The 26,848-nt window shown below is 37.8% G+C and overlaps 2 protein-coding genes across 8 annotated transcripts in view; one reads left to right on the top strand and one right to left on the bottom strand.

Moving 5' to 3' along the window:
* Positions 1-26,848, bottom strand: part of LOC129776108 (A disintegrin and metalloproteinase with thrombospondin motifs 20) — a 536,521-nt gene that overhangs the window by 232,503 nt on the left and 277,170 nt on the right. The gene's annotated exons all lie outside the window — the stretch shown is intronic.
* Positions 19,155-25,720, top strand: LOC129776110 (E3 ubiquitin-protein ligase TRIM37-like). The gene is made up of 4 exons (XM_055781525.1): positions 19,155-20,301; positions 24,709-24,957; positions 25,019-25,225; positions 25,293-25,720. Exons 1-4 carry the CDS (start codon positions 19,424-19,426, stop codon positions 25,672-25,674), a joined length of 1,716 nt encoding a protein of 571 aa, XP_055637500.1. The 5' UTR covers positions 19,155-19,423; the 3' UTR covers positions 25,675-25,720.

The following is a 26,848-nucleotide window of genomic DNA, read 5'->3' on the forward strand; positions in this document are numbered from 1 at the left end:
GAACCAAATGAAACCTGGTTGGTAAGGTTGATTGGATTTGCTATTAAGTTGGTTAGCAAAAAAAAAATGTGTTAATCCACAAAATCTTTGAAAAAATAGAAAAAAAATAATTTTTCATTTCTTCCCGATATTGTTGGCCACTTAGGATGACCAAATAGTTCAGGAACAAAAACGGGAAGGGTAAGTCGAAAAAAACTAAATGCCATGTTTTGAAGCATTTTATGAATGAGTGAATAAAACTGAGAATAAAGCCAAACTATCAAATATTTTTAGATTTAACTGTTTTGTTCCTTACAACGAATTTCATTCGTTCATATTCATATGATGGATAGACTCTGCGAAGCAGATTATGATGTTTGGAAATTTTATTATAAAATTTATCACATTTCAGATCGAAGTATTTCACCATTATTGAGTCGCGACTTTTTCGTTGTCCACATAATGTTCATCGTATATAAACCCTTTCAACTGGTCCGGCAATACCATGCAGATAAAAATAGAATTAGTATAATAATAATGTAATTGGTATAATTAGTATAATAATTAATTAGCTTCATGAATTCCTTACACTTTATGTTTTTTCCCCATTTATGAAAATATATGCACTTAACGATTTGCAACTAACACGGATTCTTTGTTCCAACTTTTTATCTCATTAATTATAATTCCTTCGATTATTGTCCACTAATCAAACTATATGTTTTCAGCTATCTCTACAAGAGTTCATTTTACAATGAGCTGTTGTGTTTCTCGTAGGCTAGCCTTCCACTTTTAAAAAGATTGAGCCTTCTGTATTTAGTCTGAATCAACTAGACTATCTACACTAATGAATTGATCAAACATAACAACAAATTGAGTGGCAGATATATCGTCTTTTTCAACAAGGCAATAAATGGTTGGAAGGCAACCATATGCTATCTGGAAAAAAGCAACCATAGTCTTAGGCGTGGGGTTTCCAATTAATCGCGTAGTACAACAGGACACTTTTTCTATGAAAGAAAACAGGAGCGCAATTCGTCAAAACATCTTGGTAAAAGACCCAAGAGAATGCAATCATGTGTTACCATGCTCAAGCAATTTAGCATACAGTCCACCGACGAAATAAAAAAACCCTTCAATTGTTTTAAAGAACCGTGTAGATATGAAAATGTTTGTAAACATTCATGGCTAAACTTTCAATATCGATTGCAAAAAAAAAATCGATTTTGTGTCGATGACAACTGTGTAAAATCTCTTCGAATACAATGAGTTAAATTTAAATCCAACTATGAATATAATTCTACAAGTCGTATTAAATTCATCTCTTGGTTCTTTTTATGATTTTTTGTTTGTGTTCGGCTCAAAATTAAATTCGCCGAGTTTTAACCCCTGTCAACTTAATTGGAAAGAGAGAAGCGCTATTTAGAATTTTTGAAAAACCTGATTTTTTTTGCAGGATTTTCGGTAGCCATTGTTCCTATTTGAAATCAAAAAAACTAAATAGGATACCATGAAGACACTGGTTTTACCAATGCATTGCTGTATATAGATCCGAAATATATAGAGAATTGCGTTTGAAACTGCTTTTCGAAGTCTATTCTTGGATGGCTTTCATATACATATACACTAGGGTGCCAATGAAAATGGTTATCTCGAATTTCAAAAAGTTACCCCATAAAAAATGTTCACCACCTCGAAAAAACACTCTATGCGAAATATCAGCTCAATCGGACTTAAGGGAGAGTGGCGCAAAGCGGTCAAAGTTTGAGTTTTTTGAAAATAGAAAAATCACCCAAGGGAGGAAATCGAGGTTATCGAAAAAAAAATTTGGTGCCTTATGGTCTTAAAATTGCATGAAACGTCGAGATCTGGTGTCATCTCGAAAAAAAAAATTTTGTCAAAAATCGGCACTCTGGGACTTTTTTGGAGTACGAAATGAAAAGTATGGTTTTGGGTGCCAATAAAAATAGTTATCTCGATTTTTCATTCGGAACTTGCTACGAAATGTTGATTTGCACTATAATATACCCTATTCAAAATATCAGCTCAATCGGACTTAAGGGAGAGTGGCGCAAAGCGTTCAAAGTTTGAGTTTTTTGGAAATCGAAAAATCACCCAAGGGAGGAAATCGGGGTTTTCGAAAAAAAAAATTGATGCCAAATGTCTTAAAATTGCATAAAACTTCGAGATCTGGTGTCATCTCGAAAAATTTTTTTGTCAAAAATCGGCACTCTGGGATTCAAAATATTAGCTCATTCGGATTCATTCGGATTCAAACGAAAAATCACCGAAAATCGAGGTTTTCAAAAAAAAATTGATGCCAAATGTCTTAAAATTGCATGACACGTCGAGATTTACATTTATCTCAAAAAAAATTTCATGCAATTTTAGTGACGTTTCATGCAATTTTAAGACATCGATTTCCAAAATACTGAAACTTTGACCGCTTTGTGCCACTCTCCCTTCCGATTGAGCTGAAATTCGGCATAGGGTGTTTTTTCGAGGTGGTGAACATTTTGTATAGGGTAACTTTTTGAAATTTTAGGATCGATTTTTTCCCATACATTCATTGGCACCCTAATATACAATGTACTCACAGTTATCCACCGGCTTTGCTCACCATCTTTTTGACGATTTCTGAATATATCTGAAAAGACCTAGAAAGATCACACTGAAATGACCTCGAGCACTGTTTTGGGCGCAATTCTTGATTCTATTTGTAGCTATGCATTGGTGAAACCTATGGCTACATGGTACCCTTTTCAGTTTTTTGATATCTTGCAAAAAAAATGGCGACCGAAAACCCTAAAACATCCGGGTAAAAAGGGCTAAGAAATAAATATTTTCTGTTTGTACTCAAAATACGGTACGAATCGATAAAAAGACGGGACAACAAAAAAACTCGACCCGTATTTTCCCGTTAAAAATGGTACTACACCTACACACACCAAGAAAAAAAAGAACGTAAAATATTTTAATATCTGTAAGTTGGAGCTTTAAAATTATGTACATCCCATCTGCATGCGTTAATTTTTCACGAAATTAACGCATGTCAAAAATAACTCAAAATTTTCGACTTCACACTCTGTTTTTTTTTGTCGAGTGTATATTCTTATGATATATGTAGGGAAAGGTGGCCCAGATCCGACCCTCAAATTTCAACGGCCATTCATCGCATAAAATTCTCGTTTTTTGGCAACTTTTGCATTGAAATGAATACTATAGCTCTTAAACTAAGTTTTATACTGGTTGGTGTTGAGAACGGCACCAATAGAACGGAAATGAAGCTGAAGAATTTGAGTTATACAAGTGTTAAAGCGAGACAAAGAACGTTTTAGAGCGAAATGGTGGTAATAATAGAACACATGCACAAACGGAAACGGAAACAAATGATACGACAACACTTAACGCCCAACGCTAACCGTTAAAACTATCAGGGCCATCCAAATTGAACTTTTCTTCGTCACTGAAGATAACCTAGCGAAGTTAAAATTGAGGAACTTTTCGTTATGGTATATAGCTAAATGTGTTCTTTTGAAAACGTTCTTTGTCATGATATACCATGCCCTACTGTTGATTCATGTGAGCTTTGGCAAAACTCGGACGTTTTTCGATGTGTGATGGTGTAAGATTAGGAGCTTTAACCAGTTTAGCCCTATTTATGTAAGGAATTTGACGAATTGTCTCCCATGAAACATTTAATTGCAAAGATTGCTCCATTTGCATAAGCGATTTTGAAGCATTCGAAGCTGTTCTAATTATTTCCCGCTTATCCCGGTCAGAGAGCTTCGATTTACGTGGAGCTTTATTCTTTTTACCGTATCCTTGAGCATTCGTCAAATGATTGAGAACTACTTGATGGGAACGTCCAATCCGACAAGCAATTTCTCTAATTCCAACATTTTCTTGGTGAAATGCATTGATTTGTCCTTTTTCTCTATCCGAGAGCACTTTTCCTTTCGGCGTTTTCTAGATTTATTAATCAAACTAACTAAAAACAACGGAAAACGTAACTGGTCTTATATAAACTTGACACTTAAAAATACAAAAACATTTGTTTACGCTCAACGCTTGCACACACACATATGAAAATCATTCAGTGTATGATAGTTACCAATACAAATACCTTAGAATATAAATTGAAGCGTTGTTTGTTTACAATGACACAAAGCAGCAAGATCATACCCTGGTCTTATAGAAGTGGGACAGAATATAGGTAAATTCTATTGCTATAGCTTATTTCAAGGAGCAGACCATAAGCAATCAAAATTGCCTAGTTTTATAATTCGACATCTACAAGAATATTTAACTGATTTTATGTACAGGTAAAAAAATCTAACTTTTCCTTTTTATCGCATTGAAGACACAAAACGGCGCCAAAAATGCAAGAACGAAGGAAGCACTATACAACCAAATTGTCAGCGTAGTGACACCTTTCATTTGTCACTACTAAAAATTCGGTAGGTAGTGGCATTCCCGAAAACCAAGGGGTGGTCGGTTCAGGGCCACCGATCGGATTTGGGCAACCTTGTATGTATGGATGTATGGAAAAAAAAATCATCGTCGAATTTCCATGTACTTTTTGTTTATTGGTCCAAAAAATGACCTATGCAAAGTTTCAGCTCAATCGGACGTGATTTGGGGGTGTCCCAAGCGCTTGAAGTTTTAATTTTTTGATCCTCGAAAATCTTTCAAAGGAGGGGGGGGGGGATGGTTTAAATGAAATTTGGAAATTTTTTTTCGATGCCAAATGACAAAAAATGCATAAAACGTCGAGACTTGGTCATTTCGAGAAAAAAATTCCGCGGAAATTGACCTTCTGGAACTTAGCCTGAGTGGCAACGTAGGAATAATTATAGAATTTAAAGAACCGACCATGTACATTTTGTTTATTGGCTCAAAAAAAAATAACCTGTGCAAAATGTCAGCTCAATCGAGCATGATTTAGGGGCGCTTCAAAGCACTCAAAGTTTTGATTTTTTGGCCACTCAAGTCCCAGAAAATCGATTTTCGGCCAAAAATTCTTTTTTGAAATGACACTAGATCTGGACGGTCTATGCATTTTGAAGTCATTTGGCATTTCGATTTGCCAAATTTCATGTAAAACACTACCATCCCCAAGAAGATGTTCAAGCAAGTCGCTTCTTACATACTAACATATTTACTCACTGCAATGACATAAGTAAAATATTGTAGGTGTAACCCATAACGGTATTCGAACCGTTATTTTAACACTCAACAGGAACAGTTGACTAATTTTAATATATACATTAACCATACGATATTGATAAGCCATATGTAGTCGTGCTGCTATAAAACGTTTAACCAATTAATCCGTATTGAAAACCAATGCATGGAGCAGAGAAATCATCTCCAATTATCCAAAACAAATTGAATCCGTATAAACAAGTCAGCGTACAAGCGGGAGTGGTGATCGAATAAATGATACAAAACAATAAATGAAGTCAGTATCAATTGAAAACACCAACAGATAACCCATTAATGCAATTAGCATAATCATTATTGATTTTCGATACCTCTCCGTGCACCAGCTGAGGTTCGCTTCAGGCCTCGATGCAATCGTTCCCCATTTTGACTCCTGTGGTGTTCCGGCGATGTCAAGTGAGGTTAAACCGACACTCATTTCTGATTGTCCTCGAAGCGTATTGCTTGAATTCGCTTCATCGGTCTCCAGATCCCGACGAAACGAGCAAAAAAAAAAAAACTTGAAGTATTTCCAAATCGGTGTTAAAATTCCTAATTGTATCTGACGGGTCGCTGTGGGAACCAGCGTTCCATTTATTACTCGGGTTCCCAGAAAGCTCTGACTTCTCAACTGTAATTAATCGCGCCAGGGCTGCAACATGCCGAGACACGGGTGTGCAATCGAAACAATTAACGATTCACATTTCGCAAATTAAAAATTCGCGGCACGTTCACGTTGTTTGCCTATCATTAACGCTGCCCTGCTGTCGCACGGCTTGCGCTTGGTGCATGGGGCGTAAAGTGCGCCCCGTGTGCGAACAAATCGGTGGGAACCACGCCGAGAAGATGCCACCGAGTTGTCGTGTAGGTAACACAAGGCGCGCGCGGGCACCTCGGAATCATGAATGTTAATTACACATTCATTTTCTTCCTGCTGTCACTGTCGTTTTTTATATCACCCCACCGTATCAGAGCCTTAGAGACGAGAGCGGTGGAATATGATAGATGGAAAGAATTTAACTGGTCATTATTATTACTCTAGGGAGATTACTAGCTCCGTGGCTTCGGGGGATGCCGCTTGTGTATGCGTTTTAAAACCGCTTCTCAAACGATTGATAGCAGAACTGACTAAAGGCCTGCCAGGTCATCGCTGTTACTTGCCTCTGAGGTTTCGGCCTTGAATCCGGTGGAAGCTAACTGCGCTATGGTGTTGTTTATATTGACACTTTAACATGCATCTGGAAATTGATGGCCGCTCGTAAGTTGTAAGTTCTCCTTTCACGAATGGATAGATGTAGTGGAATCTATATGGTGGTAGCTCGGAACGGGCCTTTCCATCTTTTATTATTGGAAACGCGAACTGGGGATGGTTACAGTAAATCATATTCTATCTAACAGAATGAAGCTAACGAGTATTTTTTGCGTAACATCTATAGTTCAATACAATGGTAGATGCCACTAAATTGAATGAAGAAGTGCATCGGAGGTGACACTCCCTGTCTTGCTAGCAAAAATGCTGATTTCAGCGCAGAAATGAATGAAAATTTTTATTATTTATTTTTTATTTATTATGTATTGCACTTCTACATGTAATTCGCATCGATAAATACTAGTAGGGGAAGTGGAGGCATGGTGGTCCTAAGGAATATGTCCAATTCCAGCGCTCACATACCGATATATTATTCAAAATAGTGCACTTTTCATCATTAGAAAAAAAGGTGAAAAATCGACCTTTTTTTTTGCTTGGAGGTAAAGGTGTCACCTTGTGGAGGCAAAGTGGTCACCCGCCCATATCAAGTTAAATGGGATAGATTTATGCGTTTTTTCGTCCAAATTTGTTTAAATCATATTAGTTACAGTAGGTACATGTAGAGATGGGCAAAACGGTTCATTTCAGTGAGCGGCTCAGAGCCGTGCGCTCAATGAAAAGAGCCGGATCATTTGAGCGGCTCGACGGCTCTTTTCAAGAACTGGTTTATTCGGATATGTAAAGAATGGAAGACGTAAAAAATAAGGTTTAAAACAATAATCAGTGCAGAGAAAAGTAAAAATATTACTTTACTAAAGGTTTTCTCTGAAATATTTCCATCACAATGATATTCTTTTTTTTTATTTATAAACATTATCTTTCCAATGTTATATGATGGAAGTCTACTACATCTTCCACTGCAAACTTGTCTTGCTTTCGGAAAAACTCGCTCATATGGTACTGAAGTCGCCGGAATACATAATATTTTCAAAAAAAACAAAACATAGAGCCGCGGAGAGATAAATTTCCTTTCATTCCACCAAAACGAAGGGTCGCTTAGTCTCAGCAAATGTGGTTCCGCTAAATGTTTATCTACAATAGATATTGCAACAGCTTTTGGATCATGTGAGGATCGAAGATTGCCAACCAATGCATTAAACTCCTCCCATACAGATGACAGCGCTTCATCACCAACGATTTGTGGTAGTTTCGTAGGTGTGTTCTATGGATGTCATTTTTAGCATCCTTATCAACGACTGGTGTGCATAGTTGTACTTTCTGTTATCCCCAAAACCTTGCTCCTTGAAGCGAGGATCTAGCAGTATTTGTTAGGCTACTAATTCGTCTGACTCAAGATTTGTAGATCGCTTTACCAGCTCCGGAATCTATTTATACAGAGCTTTTTTATAATCACTAGAATTGATTTCACTTGATCCATATAATGTTGATCATGTTGAATTATCAGTCGGGAGAATAAAGCAGTTTTCAATAACAACGCAGTTTTCTCCCCGTTTTATATCCCAAACGTTTTTAAATTATTTCGAATGGAATATTTTCATGATTAACTGTATTATATTAGTCGAATCATTTCATTCGATACCCATATGCGGGTTGGATTTATCATAAATAACTGTGATTTACTAGTCAACATCGTTCATCTGATGCCCATATGATGGGGTTTTCAGAAGAAATGTAGTCTGGCATTTCGTAACGGTCGCCATTTTAGATTTCCATTTTTCATGAATTACTGTGTTCTACTAGTCAAGTCCTTTCATTAGATACCCATATTGAGGGGGTTTTGGAAAAAAATCATATTTCGCCATTTTGGGGTGGCGACCATTTTGGATTTACATTTTTCATAAATAACTGTGATCTACTAGGCAAACCCTTTCATTTGATACCCATATTGATGGGGTTTTGACGAAACTAACTGTCTGCCATTTTGTAACGTCCGCCATCTTGGATCTCCATTTTACATAAATAACTGTGTCCTACTAGTCTAGTCCTTTCATTAGATACTCATATTGATAGGGCTTCGAGAAAATATGTATTCCGCCAAAATTTACAAACATACAAACAGATAAATGAAACCGCTTGAAAAGCAGCATGGGACACATATATTTCTTCCGCACTGCCGCAAGCCACGGTTCGACAGAACAAGCGTACGATTCACGGTTTTTTATCAATAAGCCAGCTCTCAAAAGAAACACGGTTCTTTAATGAACCGCAGTTCTTTTTTGAACCGTGGTTCTCAAATGAACGGCTCTTAAATGAACCGCGGTTCAAAAAGAGCCACGGCTCATAAAAGATCCGTGGGTCTTTTTTGAACCGTGGTTCATTCAAGAGCCGTACATATAAGAGCCGTTCATTTGAGAGCCGCGGCTCATTTTTAAAGAACCGTGGATCGTACGCTCTTTCTGACGTACCGGCTCAAATGAGCGGCTCGTGAGCGCTCGCCCATCTCTAGGTACATGTATGAAATAAGCTTGGCCTATTCACCTAGAGTCTCAATTTAAATTTTCTCTTGCATACAAAAACGCAGTAAGAAACACATAACGTTCCGCATAATGAGGCATGGTTTAGTTGGAGTGGCATATTTATCCAGGGTAAAAGCCACACAAGGATCTTCTTCAAGAGCAGAATGTGTATCAACTTTAGTAAACAGAACATTGTAAGTTGTTATTCACCTATGACCACTTTGCCCCCAAACATGAACATAATTTCTATGTTAATTAATCTCTGAGAATAAACAAAATATATGTTCACCTCTCCTAGAATATGTGAACAGTTGTCCAAACTGATGATATGTCCAACATATCAGATTGAATAAACTAAATTTCATGAAAAATTCCTTAGATACCATGCGCACAGAACTACGACTATCGAGAGAGTAATTTCAGTTTTGATTCATATTTTAACATGCGAGAGCTCTACTGAAGTACAGGGTGACTCAAAAGTCATTTAATTCTTCAAACATAAGGTGATTATCAATACGGCATCTATAGTCAATAGTTATACCACCAAACAAGCAGGTGACCACTTTGCCCCCTCCCCCCCTGACCAATTTGCCCCCACTACCCCTACGTTACACTGAAGGATCCGCATTGAAGAACACCCCCCCCCCCCTTCGATATTCTTTTGTAAATTTTTACTAGAAAGCAGTGGTGCCGTGGTGAAGTCTTCTAAATAGAGATACGAATTTTTGAAAAAATGTTAAATTTCAGTACTTTGTGAAATTTTAGCTTTACAAGAAAAGTAACACAATAAACCGATTCTACACACAATTTTGCATGAAAAACTATTGTCCTAAGACTGGCCATTTTCGATATACACTCGACAAAAATAATAGAGGAACAGAGTGCGAAGTAGGAAATTTTAAGTGATTTTTGAAATGCTGTAACTTCGTGAAAAATCAACGCATATTAATGGGATATACATAATTTTGAAGCTACAACTTTCAGGTATTAGAATATGTTACGTACATATTTTTTTTTATTTTGGTGTGTGTCGGTGTAGTGGGCAACAATAACGGGATGAAATGAAAAATCGATTATTCTCTTTTTTTCAAGCAAACGAAACTAAAGCATGTTGAGGTTTTAGGGTGCAATAAATGTTTTTATGGTAGTTAGACACTCCTCCCTCCTCTCTAAGGGGGGCGCTGCCAAACTAATGATGCATAAATATCTGCATAACTCAAGAACTAATCAAGCAAACAGAGCCAAAGTTAGCATGTGAGAGTTTTAGGGGCTCCCCTCTCTCTAAGGAGTGGCTGCCATACAAATAAAACACAAACTTAACTTAACTTAACTGTATTTCTCGAGAAATAATCAAGCAAATTGAGCCAAATTTGGGAGGGGTTCCCAAAAAATTATACACTTATTTCAATCGAACATGATAATTGAAAATTTTCGGAAAACTCTGAAAAAAATGGAAAAGTTCGAAAAATTCAATTCGCATATGTTCTACAATTACATATTGACAAGCGCTATCAGTTCATTTGATGTTGCGCTAACGAAATTGATCTTCGTTCGAAAGTGGAAAAAAACGTGGATATGATAACGAAAAATAAATTTTGGGCGAGACGAAGTTTGTCGGGTCAACTAGTCATTCAATAAACAATCATCGCACCGCAAATCAAGAGGCAGTTTTGAAAATTCCAACAAGGACATAGTATTTGTGTGAGTTGTAGTGATGTATCATCATTTGAAAAAAAAAATCTTTCAAGTTCAATTGAATAAAGAAAATGTTATAGAGGTGGCTTTTGAGCAGTGGGTGTCAACTGATAGGTGTAAAATCGAATTGAATAAAATGTCTTCAGAAGAATTTTGCTCATGTTTTGTGAAGAAAATTGATAAATTTATACATCACGATTTCATTTAAAATGAACAGGCAAGGTTTTGAAACATGATGCCGTTGCAGTACATCTGTTTATATCGAAATTATTGGGGTATTTAAAATCGACTGTATCTATTAAAAAAGTGTATCTTTATGTCAGATGGTGCGGCTTCTCAGTATAGGAATAGAAAAAACTTTGTTAGTCTATGTGAATTTATGAGAAGCTATGGTTTGGAAGTTGGATGGCATTTTTTTGCAACTCCACTTGGAAAGGTGCATCTGATACAATAGGAGGAACTTTGAAACGAATAGCAAGAAGAGCTAGTTTCGCAAGGCAGCATGAGCATTCGCTGAAATATTCAAAAGAACTTTGTGATTGGGCCAATGATTGTAAACAGAATTTTAAAACTAAAAAATCCTTCTGTTCTGTTTCTAAAGATGATTTAGATTAGAGAAACGAAATCAATTCCTGGTACTCATTAATATCATTCATTCATACCTATTTCTGGTGACTAGATAGCAGCTAAGATACAATCTAATTCCAAAGAAGAACCTGAAATATTTCCTGTATATAAATAATCATAGTTGAAATAAATAAAAGTCGAAAAATATTATTCTTTTGTATCTATTTCTTTTTTCATCACAGATATAAATAGTATGTGAAAGAATTTTCGATGGAAATAACAATAAATGAAATAACAACATATAAATGTTCCGACATCGTATACAAATTTCACTGACATTGTTTTCACTATAAAAAAATGGTTATATCTCGAGAACGGATGGTCCCAAAACAAATAGTTATATGTAGGTTTTCTTGTTGAATCGTATGTACATTTCATTTGTTTCTATAACTTTTCTTAAATTGTTACGATTTTACAAAGTATTGAAATTTCATATATTTTCAAAAATTCATATCTCCATTTTGGTGGATATACCACAGTACGATTTTTTGAAAGAAAGATCGATGATTTCGATTACGCAATTTTCAAAAATCAGTCGTAATTTAAATTGGTCATATGATGATGGAAATTGGAAACTTCCATCATAAGTCTTCTTGAATGGCGTTAACGTTCCCTGTGGAACTTTTGCCGTCTCAACGTATGCATTAACTAGCGTCATTTATTAATACTTAGTTGAGATATCTCAAGCCAAATAACACGCCTTGGATGTATTCCGAGGGGCAAGCTCTTGAATACGCGTGACCACAGTGCATGTCGAAGGAAATTTCTCTGACGAAAAATCTTCCGACAAGAACGGGAATCGAACCCGAACACCCGGCATGATAATGTGAGACGCAAACCACTCGGCCACGGGTGCACCCTTCCATCATAAGTACCAAGTTTAAAAAAAATCGGAGAAGGTCGAGTCAGCGCCCGGCTGATTTGGCGTGCAGTTGCTCTATAGTGGATTGACTACCCAACAACTTCATCGAACACCATATTTAAATTTTGTTTAGATGATTGGAAGTTTGGATGAAGTATTCTTTTGAATGCACCCAGAAACATGACAAGATACCTGCACCATGCATTCATTGTATATGGTTGTAATACCACATCCATTGTATTCGTAAAAGCACTGTCAGCTGGATTCTATCCCCAAAAACGAGCTCCGAAAATTGAGCAAGTTTCTGGCAGAATTGTGTAGATTCAGAGAAAATCTCCACAGATAGCAAAATTGATATCAAAATATAAATGAACAAGTTAAGTAGATTATATGAAGTTACACCTCTACACCTTACCATCAGGAAATGTTCCTTCCCGTTTAACGCAGGCCGCAGAATGTCTTATTGATTATCATTTCTGCGAACTGGGCAGCGGCGATTACGGTGCCGATCGAGCAAGACAAGCGATCCGGCTGCGAACTGTCACGATACATCGAGTAAATATTTCGTTCGACTGCACGTTTTGCATAAACACGGAAGACACACGTCAGCTCGGGCCGTATGACTTGTGGCGCTCATAATTCGTCTGAAAAGTGCAACGTGTTCACCGGAGAATAATCAATCAGAGGAAAAAAAAACTCCTATCGATATTGCATTCTTCTGCAGTTTGCCTGAACAAAAAATAGTCGAAGGCCGTTCGAATCGTAACGGATCGATGTCGGATTCGCCATTGATTTGGTATGACAGCACATGTCTGACCACTAAGGGAACCCCGACTTTGTTTAAGTCCGCAAAGTAATGTTCTACCATATCAGCGTCAATCTTATCCTGTTCACTTGAGCGCATATTTAAATTAATAAACTCATTACTCGCGGGCATGCAATCGCCTTCTACGGATCAAAACAAGTATATTTACAGATCTGATCTTCACTTAGCGAGCTTATAGCTGTCAAGTAGCTCGGTATCGATAAATCCACCGCTCGTTACTGTTTGGATCACGCAACGCGAATGCATGTACATTTGCCTATGAATCGACCCGCTTCGAATAGGATATTCACCGCCAACACTGAACCATTACACTGCTGGAGTTTTCCCCCACAAAGACCAACCGAGCAAAGGAAATTGCTCCTTTCGATGTCGACGATCATAAAGAACTGCTGCTGTGGCTACGAGGCGGCTAATCAATTTGCGAGCCTGACCTTATTCGCCACTCCCAACCGAAGCCCCGGCTCCCGGTACATTGTTACGCTCCAAACGTGGCTCTTGCTTTCTACCGATCGATTCAGACATCACCGCAGGAAGTATTAAGGCTTAATTAAGACGTTCTCATTAGAATAATTTTCCAATTCTGTCCGGCGGGCACCAGGGATTAGAGGGGGTGATTTATCTGTATACTCATCGAATATAATGAGCGCATGGAGCCGAGCTGTTTGCTCGGTTCGTGATCACCTTTGTAACGAGGTTTTGATACACGCGAAGGAGAATAAAAGAAAGAGATGAGAGGGATTTGATAAATTACCAAATTTTGTTTAATTTTTTTGATACAATAATTTTCCCCTCATTCTTTCAGTGATCTTGGGCTTAGATGGAGTGGACGCATCTCTTTGGAATACTGTACTTGACAGCCTTGGACACCGTTCTGGAAATTATGTCCAGGCTGAATTCCCTCTGGATTTGGATGCTATACACTGCGTCTCATAACTATAGAACCACTACATTTTTCTAAGTTTCCTGAGATATGTAAGTAGTCGGCTGATTTGTAGTATATAGTGTAGGTTATAATAACTCTAATATTCTAATATTCGTACAATTGGATGGTATGAAAATAACATTATTTGAAAGATATAAGATCTGCGAGAGTTTTACTTATTGGCCATAAAAAATTGTTCAATTGCTCAAAACTGCTTCGAAAGAAAACTATTTAAATAATTATAAATAGCGACAGCTTCGTTAGAGGCGAATGAACTGCAAAGTTTAAAGCCTCTCAAAAACAAAGAATTGAATTGAATCGACAGCTTCTTGAAATTTCATTTCAGTCTCGATTGGTCTTCGGTTGATGCATGATGCATCATGCGTCAACTGGACAACCTCTAACTGTTTCTCTTTTGCTGCCGTGCAGAAGGGAAGGGGAAAACAAAATATCCATTCATCCATTTATGGGGGATTGATTCAGATGTAACTTTAAACAAATGATTACTAAGCCAACGGTAGCCTTGCGTTAATCTTGCGGTTATATCACAGACTAACTGACACGGCAAACTTCGTTCCGCCCAAAATTTTTTTTTCGTTATCACATTCACGTTTTATTACTAATCACACGTTCATGGGTCTAATCGCAGAACTGTTCATTGATTGATCTTCTCATGTACACTCAAAAATTCTTTTTACTATAAAATTTCAGTACTTCTTCCAAAACTCGACATTATAATATCAGATTATTTTCGGACACATTCTCGTGCAAGAATTTTCATCCACTTACAAATAACATGTTTCTCCGTTGCATGGAATAAATGTTTTATACAGAAAATATGATAGAATAAAGACAGCCCTAAATCGGACAATTCCTTTCTCGAGTTTTATCAACAAATTCGGAGATCCATTTTTATTTATATAGATAGATAACGATACAGGAGTGCGTTTTATCACATTAAAATTCATTTCCACTTTCGAACGAAGATCATTTCGCTAGCGCAAACATGAAATGAACTAACAACGTTTGTCAACATGTAATTGTAGAACACATGCGAATTGAATTGTTCGAATTTTCACATTTTCCTTCAGAGTTATTCGAAAATTTTTAATTGTCATGTTTGGTTGAAATATGCGCATTATTTTTATGGGACCCCCTCTCCCTTCCAGAGGAGGAAGGGGTGTCATACCATCATAGAAACATTCCTCGTACCCAAAAACCATCACATCCCAAATTTTATCGATCGCACAAAAATATGCTAAAAATATGCTAAGTTTGATTCCATTTGTTTGATTAGTTCTCGAGTTGTTCAGAGAGAGGAAAACGTTTCGTGTCCTCTGAAATCTTCGCTGAAACCTGCCAAATTTGGCTCCATTTGCTTGATTAGTTTACGAGTTATGCTGAAATTTGTCTTTTATTTGTATGGCAGCTATCCCTTAGAGAGGGGGGTGGAGTGTCGAACCACCGTAAACACATTTATTGCATCCTAAAACCTCCAAATGCCAAATTTGGTTCCATTTGGTTGATAAATTGTCGAGTTATGCAGAAATTTGTGTTTCATTTGTTTGGCGGCCCCCCCTTAGAGAAGGGGGTGGAGTGTGTAACCACCGTAAAAACATTTATTGCACCCTAAAACCTCCACATACCAAATTTGGTTTCATTTGGTTGATTAATTCTCGAGTTATGCAGAAATTTGTGTTTCATTTGTATGACCTTCCGGGCCCGGTCCAACGTTGGAAGAGGGAATGTTGAGTGCATTAGTCATTTTTATCGGGAAAATCGTCTAAAAAAGAAGCCGAAATTTTGGAAGCAATTCAAGTTCGACACATGTTATGAGTACCTGACAGCGACATGAAAATGTTGTTATGAAGTTTCGGAAAGGCAGATTTTGCTAGTGAATGCATTGAATGTGTTACAGCTCATCACGAAGAATCGGTTCGGACATCCAAGAATCAGTTCCAAATCGTACAGTGAAGCTGTTTCTAACCGTGTACTTTTCTGTGGCATCTTGTGGAGACACTTAACGAGAAGCATTTGTACAATATCAGGATCGGTCTCAGCTCCCAAAGATATTTATTTGAGTCACATTTCGACATCCACAAATATTCAAATTTCCTTATTTTGTAACTGTTTGATTTTTCAATCGAAAACGAAAACTAAGTATAGATCGGACTCGATTATCCGGAGTATTGATTTTTTTTCACTCCAGATAATCGAATCCTCCGGATAATCGAGTCAAAACAAATTTTTTTCTTCATTTGTTTTTTTTTGCATGTATTTATCGTTTTTTGAAATCAAAAGAGGAATTTTATTTTTGATTCATCCCCTTAATGTCAGAAAACACCTTTCTCACATGAAAAAAAATAATTTATCCAGATTCTCGCAGGAGGTGATAGACGATCATATTTGATGAAAAAATCCTCCTACGCATTTGTTCGAATTTCAACAATGACAGAGTTACAGAACTTTTTTTTGTTCCGGACTCTGTTGCTTCAAACTGGGGCTACATTAAAAAGTACGCTACGGAAGACGCTTCTGATGGTTTCATTTGAAAGATGAGAAAATTTAGTACAGGATATACTAGTGGAACAACTAAATTAGTGAATTTAATAACATTTAGAAAGTGAAACACTTAAAAGTTAATAATTTTTAATGTGTTATTATTAATTTTATCCTAAAAATTTATATTAAACTAGATTGTTTCTATCAATTAAAATGAAGTTCTTTAACCGCTTCACAATTTGTTCTTTAACGCACAACTTCTTTCTTAATTTGCCTGCAATATCGATATAAACAATTCCTGGTGAAAATTCAAGCAAAATCTTCAAAAATCACGATTTTTCCCCACTGTACATGTAATAGCCACTTAACGTTGAAAGGTTACATTTCTTCATGAAATAAGCTATATTTGAAATATAAAAAAAAATATTTTTTTCCAAGCTGAATATAATCGAGACCCAAATTGTATATAATCGAAAAACATATAATCGAGTCTGTATATAATCGAGTCCGACCTGTACTGTGTTCTATTAGTCAAATCATTTCATTTGATACCAATATTGAGGGGATTGCAAAAAATACATAGTCGACCATTTTGTGGCGGCGACCTTTTCGAATTTATGTTGTTATTAGTGTAGTGTATTCTCCAAATCAAGCCATTCAGCCATTTTTTTGCGGCGACCAAATTGAATTTTTCAAGATCATGGAATACGCAGTTTTATAATGACAGTAGAATTAAATGTATGTTCCAAATTTCAGATCAATCATTCAACAGGAACGGGGTAAATTTTCTATTAATGAGGGCAACCCAAGAAACACTCAAACATACATAGAAACAGGTCAAGCTGAATGAAACCATTTAAAAAGTAATTAGTTGTTCAGGGACTGCAACCATCTTGAAATTGGATTTATCAGTATCTGCTATGTTCTACTAGTCGAGAACTTTCTTTTGATACATTTTTGGACATTTTTCATATATAACTGTGTTCTACTAGTCAAGCCTTTTCATTTGATACCCATATTGATGGGGTTGTGAAAAATTTTTGTGGTGGTGTCTGTTTTGGATTTGAATTTTTCATAAATAACTATATTCTACTAGCCTAGCCCTTTCATTTGATACCCATATTGATGGGGTTGTGAAAAAAATATATATGGCGCCATCTTGCGGTGGCGGCTATTTTGGATTTTCATTTTCCATAAATAACTGTGTTCTACTAGTCAAGTCCTTTCATTTGATACCCATATTGATGGAGTTCTGAGAAAATATGCAATCCGCCATTTTGTAGTGGCCGCCATCTTGGATTTGCATTTTTCATAAACAATTGTGTTCTACAAGTCAAGCCCTTTCTTTTGATACCCATATTAGCTTTTCAATATAGAATTATTATACAAATTATTCAAAATTTCCGAAAATCAAAAATAAAATACTCCGGATAATCGAGTCTAAAATTCCGGATAATCGAATCCCGGATAATCGAGTCCGACCTGTATTATAGAGGGGTGACATCCTAGTGACCCGCTCGGGGTGTCACTCAGTCACGCTACGCCACTGGGTTCCACATTTGTTTTTGGACCCGCAGGTTTGGAGACGCGGTTCATATTTGGGTAATGATGCGTTAGTGAATGGTTAAGTTAAAGTCATCATCGTAAGCGTTTAAGTGTCCGGATTTCGATGCACTACGATATTTCGGACAAATTTTGTTACTGTAACTGTCTCCTTCTATGGGTTCAACTATGTTGATGCAAAGAACTTTCAAGCAGCATCGTACAATTCCTAACATGCAGAAGATACAAGACAAGAGGTAGAACTTGCTCAATATGATGGCCTGGAGGAGACTAGAAGGATTTTGCAGGTTGTCGGGGATTTTTTGAACCAGTGTGCTGAAAGCAATTTCGAAGTTGTCAGGGAAAGGCTGATGGTACCCTTCCTTTCTGCTCATTGAGATCACGACCGGTTACGGCTCCTACATTTTTCGGGTTCTTTTGAGATGCTGTTGGATTTGTTCGACGGGGCGGGAAGTAGAGAAGAATCACACGAGCTGGAGGATGATTCAAAAATTGTACATATTGTCTCATATGGCTCGAACGAACTCCAATCTCCGTATCACTGGGCATGTTATAGCTGTGGACTAAATTAACAAGCACCTGGTGATCATCAGCGGGACCGTACGGTCGCTTCTCATATGATTAGATCGACCATGATCGTGGAGTGTACATTAAAAACATATTCGTGGTTAAGTTCCCAAGCGCCGAATTCTCCGGTCTGTCATAGTTCATTCCGATATTTTTACTGATTAGCAGTACAAAACCCCACTGTAGATATTTATTTAGATTTGATAAATTCTTGCAATCACAGAAATGAAATAAAACCACTCACCCAGGGATAGGAAGATCATCTTCACTATCATATTCCGTTAGGTTTTAAACAGAAAGAGCTCAGTTATTGATGGAAAGTTAAAGCCAGAATGCACTTGATTGGAAGGTAGAGCTTCGTTTTTATACGAAACAATGATTGCGTCCAACTAGTTGTTTCATTCATTCATTGTACCTTAATCATACGATCTGGTCAATGAGCACGGAGATAAGGGCACCGGTTGTCGGCTGTTCGATCTGATAATAAACCATCGTATTTGTGAAACATTTAATATGTTTTATTTTAACAATCCATTGACCCTGGATTGATCATGCCGGTACGCTGCTCGTGCTCTGATCGAATGTAGCATCGTTAGTTTTTCCACCGCCAGCTATTTTTGAACCTTTCTACGATGTGATCCTCACTGCGGCGCTTGCGTGGATCCGTTTCAACGTTTACATTGCAAGTAAAAATAGAGCCCGAGAGAGAGGGAGAATTAGGAGGAGAAAGAGAGAAAACGCCTAACTGCTGAGTCAGTTTTTCCGAGGATCGTATGCGAAAAAGGTGCACTCTATGGATTCGGTGTGTGTCAGCTAAAAATATAAAAGTTATCCCTTATCAATCGAAAAATAGTCCAGTGTAATCAGCCGGTTTTAATCTGCGCTGGATGTGTTATATTTCAACGGCTGTGTGATCACGATTTCCCTGTTCTGATGCTGAGATCGCAAAATGGCGGAAGAAGTCAGACAACATCAGCAACAGCAGCTGCTTCAAGAGTTGAGTGAGAGTTTAGAGTGTCAGATCTGTTTGAAGACAACGGATGATCCACATCTGTGTCCAAAGTGTTCGAAGTTTTTCTGCTACGGGTGTATCCGGGATTGGTTACAAAAATCCGGCAAGGATGCCTGTCCCAATTGTGTGGGCACGGTTAAGCTGGCGGAGTTTGTGAAATTCCGGTGGGGCAGCGGAATCGAAACGCTCAGGAGTTTAGTCACCAAACAGGAACCGGTGGTGACCGGTAGGAATGCGGCGGAGGCTTTGCAGAAGGCGCAGGATACTTTCGCGGTGGTTTCGGAACAGATTACACAAACGCTAGCCGATCGGAGAGAGGCACTGAAGCAATCCCGGGATAGTTTGATTAAATCGATTAATATTCTAGTGCAGCAAGAATTTCGAGACGTGAATCAGCAGTATCACGGTAAGCTTGCCGAAGTGGACGCTTGGAGCGAAATTTTGACCAAGGAATTGAACAAAACGGAAGTCTCGCTGTATGCGCTCCAGGAAGGAATTACCAAGGAAACATCGCCGGATACACAGCAGCAGTTGGAGCTTCAGTGTCAGGTGCTCACAAAAAAACTAGAACTACTCGCGCCCAATGTGCAGGAGCACAAGTTTTACTGCAAACTTCTGCCGGCACCGGTTTCGTGGCGATTCACAGTGAGAAATTTCAGCCAGGCTCGCGCAGCAAACCAGGTGCAGTATTCCGATCTGGTGAGGGATGATTTGGGTAATACGTGGCGATTGGAGATCCATCCGAATGGATTTGACGACGCGCGAAATAAGTGCGTCAGTGTGTTCCTGCAGCTGTACGAGGGAGTTGAGGGAAGGTAAATTGAACAACAGCTATAACGATCGATCAATCACAATCTGATCCGTACATTCATGTTTCAGATTTTAGAAGTTTGACGAATATCAAACCTCATATTTATCACATAAAACTATTGGAATGGTTGCGTTAATTATATATTTTGAATTATATACTCAGCCTCTAAATTTCAGAACTACGAAATCAGTTCTGTCTTAGGATTGATCTTACATAATAAAAGCATTATGTACACTACCATAAATAGAATTGAAAATTCATTTAGAATCCGGAATCACAAAACCAGTTGTATCTCGAGATTGATTAATGGTACGAAAATGATTTTATATTAAAATGCAAAAAAACGCGGAATAAAATATTGAAAAAAATATTCCGTTAAAGTCTTGTTGAACGTAAGTACTTTTCTTCGGATACTCCCTATCAAAATTCAGACTCTCTGTTGGTCAACTTCAGCGACCTTTTTATTTCCCGATCTCTTCATGTCTGCTGCAACCCAAGTCACTTTGGCACCCTTCTTCGATTTCCGCTTGACAATTGCCCAATATTTTCCGATTGGACGGAATTTGCTGTCAAAATATTTCAGATACGCCTACTACGACCGCTGCTATAAACTGAACAGTGATTCCTGATGCTAACTGAATCATACTTTACAGTGAGCCAAATGAAAAGAGAGATTTTTATTTTTGAAAAAAAAAAGTTTTGGATATGTTCTAATGAAAAATCAGTTCAAATAAAATTGGTTAATAAAATTAGTATTTGTAATTTTCAGTAATCACCATCTTATGTACAAAATTAAATAATATCATAGAGGGTGATGTTCGAGAATCGACCGCACCGTTGACGTAGGACGACGGAATTATTTCATTCAATCCGCTACGAATCTTTTTTTTTGTTCACGGATGGCTGAAAATAAACACGAGTTCAAACTTCGGTTTATGCTTCATGTGCTTTCGCGAGCTCTCGATCAAAAAATGTCGGTTTTTTATCCGACAGCCAACCAAGCCGTACTTGTCGTTCAGTGTTGCCACAGTGTAATCTCGGCTTTTGTCTCAACAAATGTTGTTCGCTGCTCGTTGGCCGAAGAGAGACTAGAATTAAAAGCGCAAATGAAGGCAGAACCTCAATATTTATTCCTCTTAGCATTTTTTTTTCTGTTTCGCTTCTGCACATCAGTGAAACATCAACACATCAACGAATCATATACGAATTACGTCGATGAGCAAATATCAGATGTGCGAGTTGAAATTTATAGTTTTTTTTTCGATGAAGATAACTTATAATTTTCAGGAGAACCTCACAATATTTTTATTCGAAGTAATTCTCGTTAGATTCTACACATTTTGCTCATCTTTCAGGCAAATTGTGAATTCGTTTCCAATAAAACTGCTTTTTGTTTTGACAAAAACCATTCGCCGATCAATTCTCGACATATTTATATTTGACGAAGTGCTGCTCTGCAAGTGGCTGTCCCATTGAAGCAAAAATGGTGTAATCTACAGGGCAAGGACTGGAGAATACGGCGGGTGAGATAACGTTTCCCAGTTAAGGGTTTTATTGCAGCTTCGGTGGTGTGTGCCGGTGTATTCTCCTGGTTAGACCACACACAGAGCATCGTCTTTTAGCCGAAACGATATGCCTTTGCAGTGGATGGCCCAGATGAAAGTCATGAGCTTTTGCGCTTGGGGTTCTCGAAATAGCGTTATAAGAATCAAACAATGTGCTCCGATCACTTATTTTTTCAAATGAAAAAAAAAAAAACAAAAGTTGCGAATGGCGCGGAATTCGGAACATAACTCGATATTTCTTACATGCTGAAACATCAAGATTCTTTAGTTTAAGGCAGAATGACACTAACATATTTTTGATGTTTAATGTCAAATGGAAAAAATACATATATGTCAAAATAAAGAAATTGATACAACCCTGCTAGAAACAACTGAAACATTAACCGGATAATTTCAACTTGTATACCTGGCACACAAGTTCACTGGATGTTTATTGCATTTCTCATTGGATAAGTTGGCCTCGACTTCTGATGCTGTCAAATACATTATTTTCTTTTTACGACATGCAGTGCATGTAAATAAAAGTTTATCCACTCCTGTTCTTAATTTACACAAGTTCTGTTTCTGTTTGAAAACTGGAATACTTTTTTGGCTATTCGTAGTTGTTTTAATTTTTTTTAGTATTCATTTTCTAATCAAGTGCGCTTCAAATTATCCTTACCTTAAGGAATTGTGCCGTGGAAACCTGAAGCGAATGGAAAAACATTTCATCCACCCGAATACACCCAAATGTCGTTTTGTCTCATATTCCGAATTCCGAACACTTAATTTTTAGATGTAAATTTACTGAACTTTAATTTTATAAATAATTAAACGATGAAAACCCTGATATTCTTTATGGTATAGGCTTCATTTTAACTTCATTTACAGGTATCGATACTGCCAATAATTTATAATAATAAGCATTTGCAAAAAAGTGACGGTCAAAACTAGCGATAAAATGTTTGCGCTAGCAAATTCTTAATTTGAATCAAGTTTCGAATCACAAAATTCCAAATTTTTGTGAGCATAATATTTTTTTTACAAAAAAACGATAGCTAATTGGTTTTTATTCGATATGTCGATCATCTGAATCGATCTAGTAGCTCAAAAGTTATGATTTTTTTTTTAAATAATAGCATTCTTGCTGTTTGGAACTTGAGACAAATGTAATCAAACATATTTTTTAGTTGTTCACAATGAATATGCATTTGTGAATCAATTTTATGGTGGACAAATGAAGGAAAAGGCTCTATTGTATCCAAATGTCACATTAAATTCGCGAAGAAGTACCATTTTGAGTAATGAGACACTGTTTAATGGTCAACAAATCTTAAGTGTTCAGAATTTGAGACAAAACGGTATGCTTAGTACCTAAAGCTTGATCGTTGGTACATATTCCAACAAGATGAAGATCCAAGCATACCTCGAAGCTGGTATCGAATTAATTCAAGGATTCAAATCACCAGCACAATCAAAGTGACAAGTAAAATCTCCTGACCCAATAGAACAATTGTGGTCTATTTAAAAAGCTGAGGTTCAAGAAAATAATCCAACAAGCCTTCAACAACTTCGAAAAATAATTGCAACTGAGTGCAACACAACTGCACCAGAAACTACAGCTAAGCTTGAAGAATCAATCCCGCGGTGATGTCAAACGGAACTTCCTAAAAATTGTTGATTCCTGTGACCCTACGCAAAATATCAGCTCAACCTGACTTCATTTACTACACTGCGTTTCACAACTATAGAACCACTCATTTTTTCTGAGTTTCCAGAGATATGTAAGAAGTCGGTTGAATTGAAGTAGGATATAATAACTATCTTCATTTAAAAAACTGGCCATTTGAACTTTATTGTTGTGTTCAGGTGCGAAAGAATCAAAAAACCAAAATTCCAGTGTTTTATAACTATAGATCCAGATGGAAAAACTTTCACTCCTTTACAAAATTAACGTCAATTTCACATGAATTACAATAAATTTCTAATTCGTAGGTCATCTTTAGATCTTTTTATCAATTAGATCAAATAAACCATTCGGGGTGGTTTTGACCAAGTCGCGCCATGTTGTAGTGTGTATCTCGTTTTACGCAGAGGATACTGCTCGTTTAAGCTCTTCAAATCACTCATACTGCTTGTAAGCTGCTTGTACTATTCGTACGATCACTTCTCGTAAGTTCTTGATAGGGTTTTGATCTATTAAACCAGTCCAGAATTTGAAGCCCTTATTCATCAAAACATGCCATGACTTTCTGGATTTTATGAATTGATGCCAAATTATTTTCAGTTTTCGGTTTTCAAGAAACTCAAATTTTGACGTTTGCAACAATAGTAAATTAAGTTCGATTGGGTTAATAATTTGCATAGGGTATTTCATCATGCAAATCAACATTTCGCAGGAAGTCCTGTATGCAAAATCGAGATGACCATTTTTATTGGCACCCTAATCCATACGTTTTGCCTGGTATTCCGAAAAAAAACCCAGATTCCCAGAGAGTCGATTTTTGACAACAAAACTTTTGAGGTGATAGTAGATCTCGGCGTTTCATGCAATTTGAAGACATTTGGCATCAGAATTTTTGTTTAGAACCACGATTCCACGTACTCCCCTGATTTTTCAATTTTCAAAAAACTCAAACTTCGACGGCTATGCGACCCCTAAAAGTCCGATTGAGCTGTAATTTTACATAGGGTAGTTTTTCGTGGGAATCAATATTTTAAAGAAAGTCCCGTTTGAAAATTTGAGATGACCATTTTCATTGGCACTCTACAGTGCATTTATCATTTGTGCCATTCGTTCCACATCATCTAGCGACACACATGGAGGCGCATGGCTCATCACGAATCTTCATCCCTATCTCCCCCAGATACCGTTACACTATCGAGCTTCCACATCGCTCCCAGCCACACTCGTACGAGGATGAAGACCAGTTCCAGCTGCGCAAGGGCTGGGGTCAGAACCACTTCATTGACCGGAAGGCGCTGGAAGATATTTTCCTTGAGAACGATTCCTTCGAAATTCGCTTTTCCGTACGTCCGCCGCATTTGATCGAGAAATATAACTGCCTCCGGAAGTACAACGAGAAGTTGGAGCGGGACAATTCCACCCTTCGGGAGTGTGTATTAACGTGCGTCAACTGAGGATATATTTTTTCATGTGGGATATTTCATTTGTAGGGAATGCTCGGTGGATTGCATCAACGAAGTGTGCTGCATAAGGAATGTTGCAGATGCAGTGAACACATTTGGCTGCTTGTATTCCGATACCATTCGAGATGATTTGGGTGGCTCGTGGAGACTGCAGATTTTTCCGGGAGGTAATGGCGATGTTAAGGGGATGTTCATTTGTATATTCCTCGAGCTCGTGGAAGGAATTCCGAATATGTGAGTTCTGTCGACTGTCGAGTTCACATTCACTCTTTATCCTAATCGTTTCCTACTGTTCTGATAGATACGAGTTCTCGGTGAGCCTAATTAGTGAGATGTCTAAGAAAACCATAAAGAAATCTCTGGAACACAACTTCCAACCATGGATGCCCTTTGGTTGGAAAAATTTCGTCGCCCGGGAGGACTTCTCTCAAGGGGATTACGTTAAGAAGGACGCTTTGATGATTCGACTCGCTATTCGACCACCCACCGTCGGTCACAAGTTCAACTACCTCCGGCAGTATCACGACAAAGCAATTAGGGATCTCAGCCAGGCCCAACCGAAGCCGACCTCGTCCCTCCTGAGCAGCAAATCTTTTGAGGCTCCCATCAGCTTCCTCAAGAAGATGCTGCCCAGAACTCCAAGCCAAGAGCAGGCAGGCGCGCAGTCCAGTTCGACAAAGTAAGCCCACCGAATAAGACTGCGAATAAATAAAACCCAACACACTTGTTCCGTCAAGCTGTCTGTAATCCTTTTCCCGGCCGATAAATCACAGCCCTGGCGTGAACTCGTGGTTTATAAATCACCACAGACCACCGCCATCATCCCCGCCAAGTCCAACCGAACCCCGGCGCAATAGCAACAGACCGCGAGCGCGGTCGGTGTCGATAAATTTCCGTTTTTAATTCTCCTCAATTACAGAACTGAACGACTCAAACAGGGGTATTAATTTGTAGAAATGATGACTGCGCGCGCTGTGACCACGCAGAGACAAGACACCGGGTGAGCGTGCGAAATTGAGACCGCGGAAGAGAATCACAAGTCCGTTGGGCAAGTAATCATGGTGGTCCACAGTTGCTGGATAATTCATAAATATGAATGAGTCGATAGCACAGCGGTATGGAGTACTTTCTGTTCGGGGCAATTTTCCAAGCCGCACACGAAAGGTAAGTTATGAATCGTAAGTATTGCCTTGAATCGAGGTGGACAAATTAATTCGAAAATATCTTGGGCAGTTTGAGTTCCCACGGTTGATTCTGACAAATTGCTACATTTTAGAATAATTACAGTGGTTACATTGAGGTTTGACAGAATGTGCATGTGCAAGTGAACGAAGTGTCATCGCTGAAGATCAATAAGTGATTTTGTTTGTTTCTGACTAACGTCAACAATGGAGCCGAACGAAAACTTCGTTGTGAAACTGCAATTGTTATTGCAATTATAACTGAGGGGCTTAGAATGAAAGGGGTGTAAGTGATTTGATCGATTTCTCTACATCGACTCTCTCTTTTGGTCATAACTTAGCTGCAAATACATTCCCAGCTGTATTTGACAATGTGGAAGATAGATCAGAACCTCATTTATCGGATTCTATAGCAAACTTAAATTGGAACGTTTTTGCAGTTGAGTTATTAACTAAATAAAAAGTTGATGAACAGAAATCGATCAAGTCACTTACACCCCTTGCATTCTGAGACCCTCAACTGCAATTGCAATTGCTGATTTGACGAATGGGTATGTTTCATTCTTACGGATCTCTCTCACTGTATCCCGTCCATTCAATTTAATAACAGCACCTTCATTCAAGCCGCTCGTCATGTCGTTATTTGAGATTTACATTTTTGCCTATCAATTGACTC

The sequence above is a fragment of the Toxorhynchites rutilus genome, chromosome 3, assembly GCF_029784135.1.
Source record: "Toxorhynchites rutilus septentrionalis strain SRP chromosome 3, ASM2978413v1, whole genome shotgun sequence".
Taxonomy (NCBI): Eukaryota; Metazoa; Arthropoda; class Insecta; order Diptera; family Culicidae; genus Toxorhynchites; species Toxorhynchites rutilus.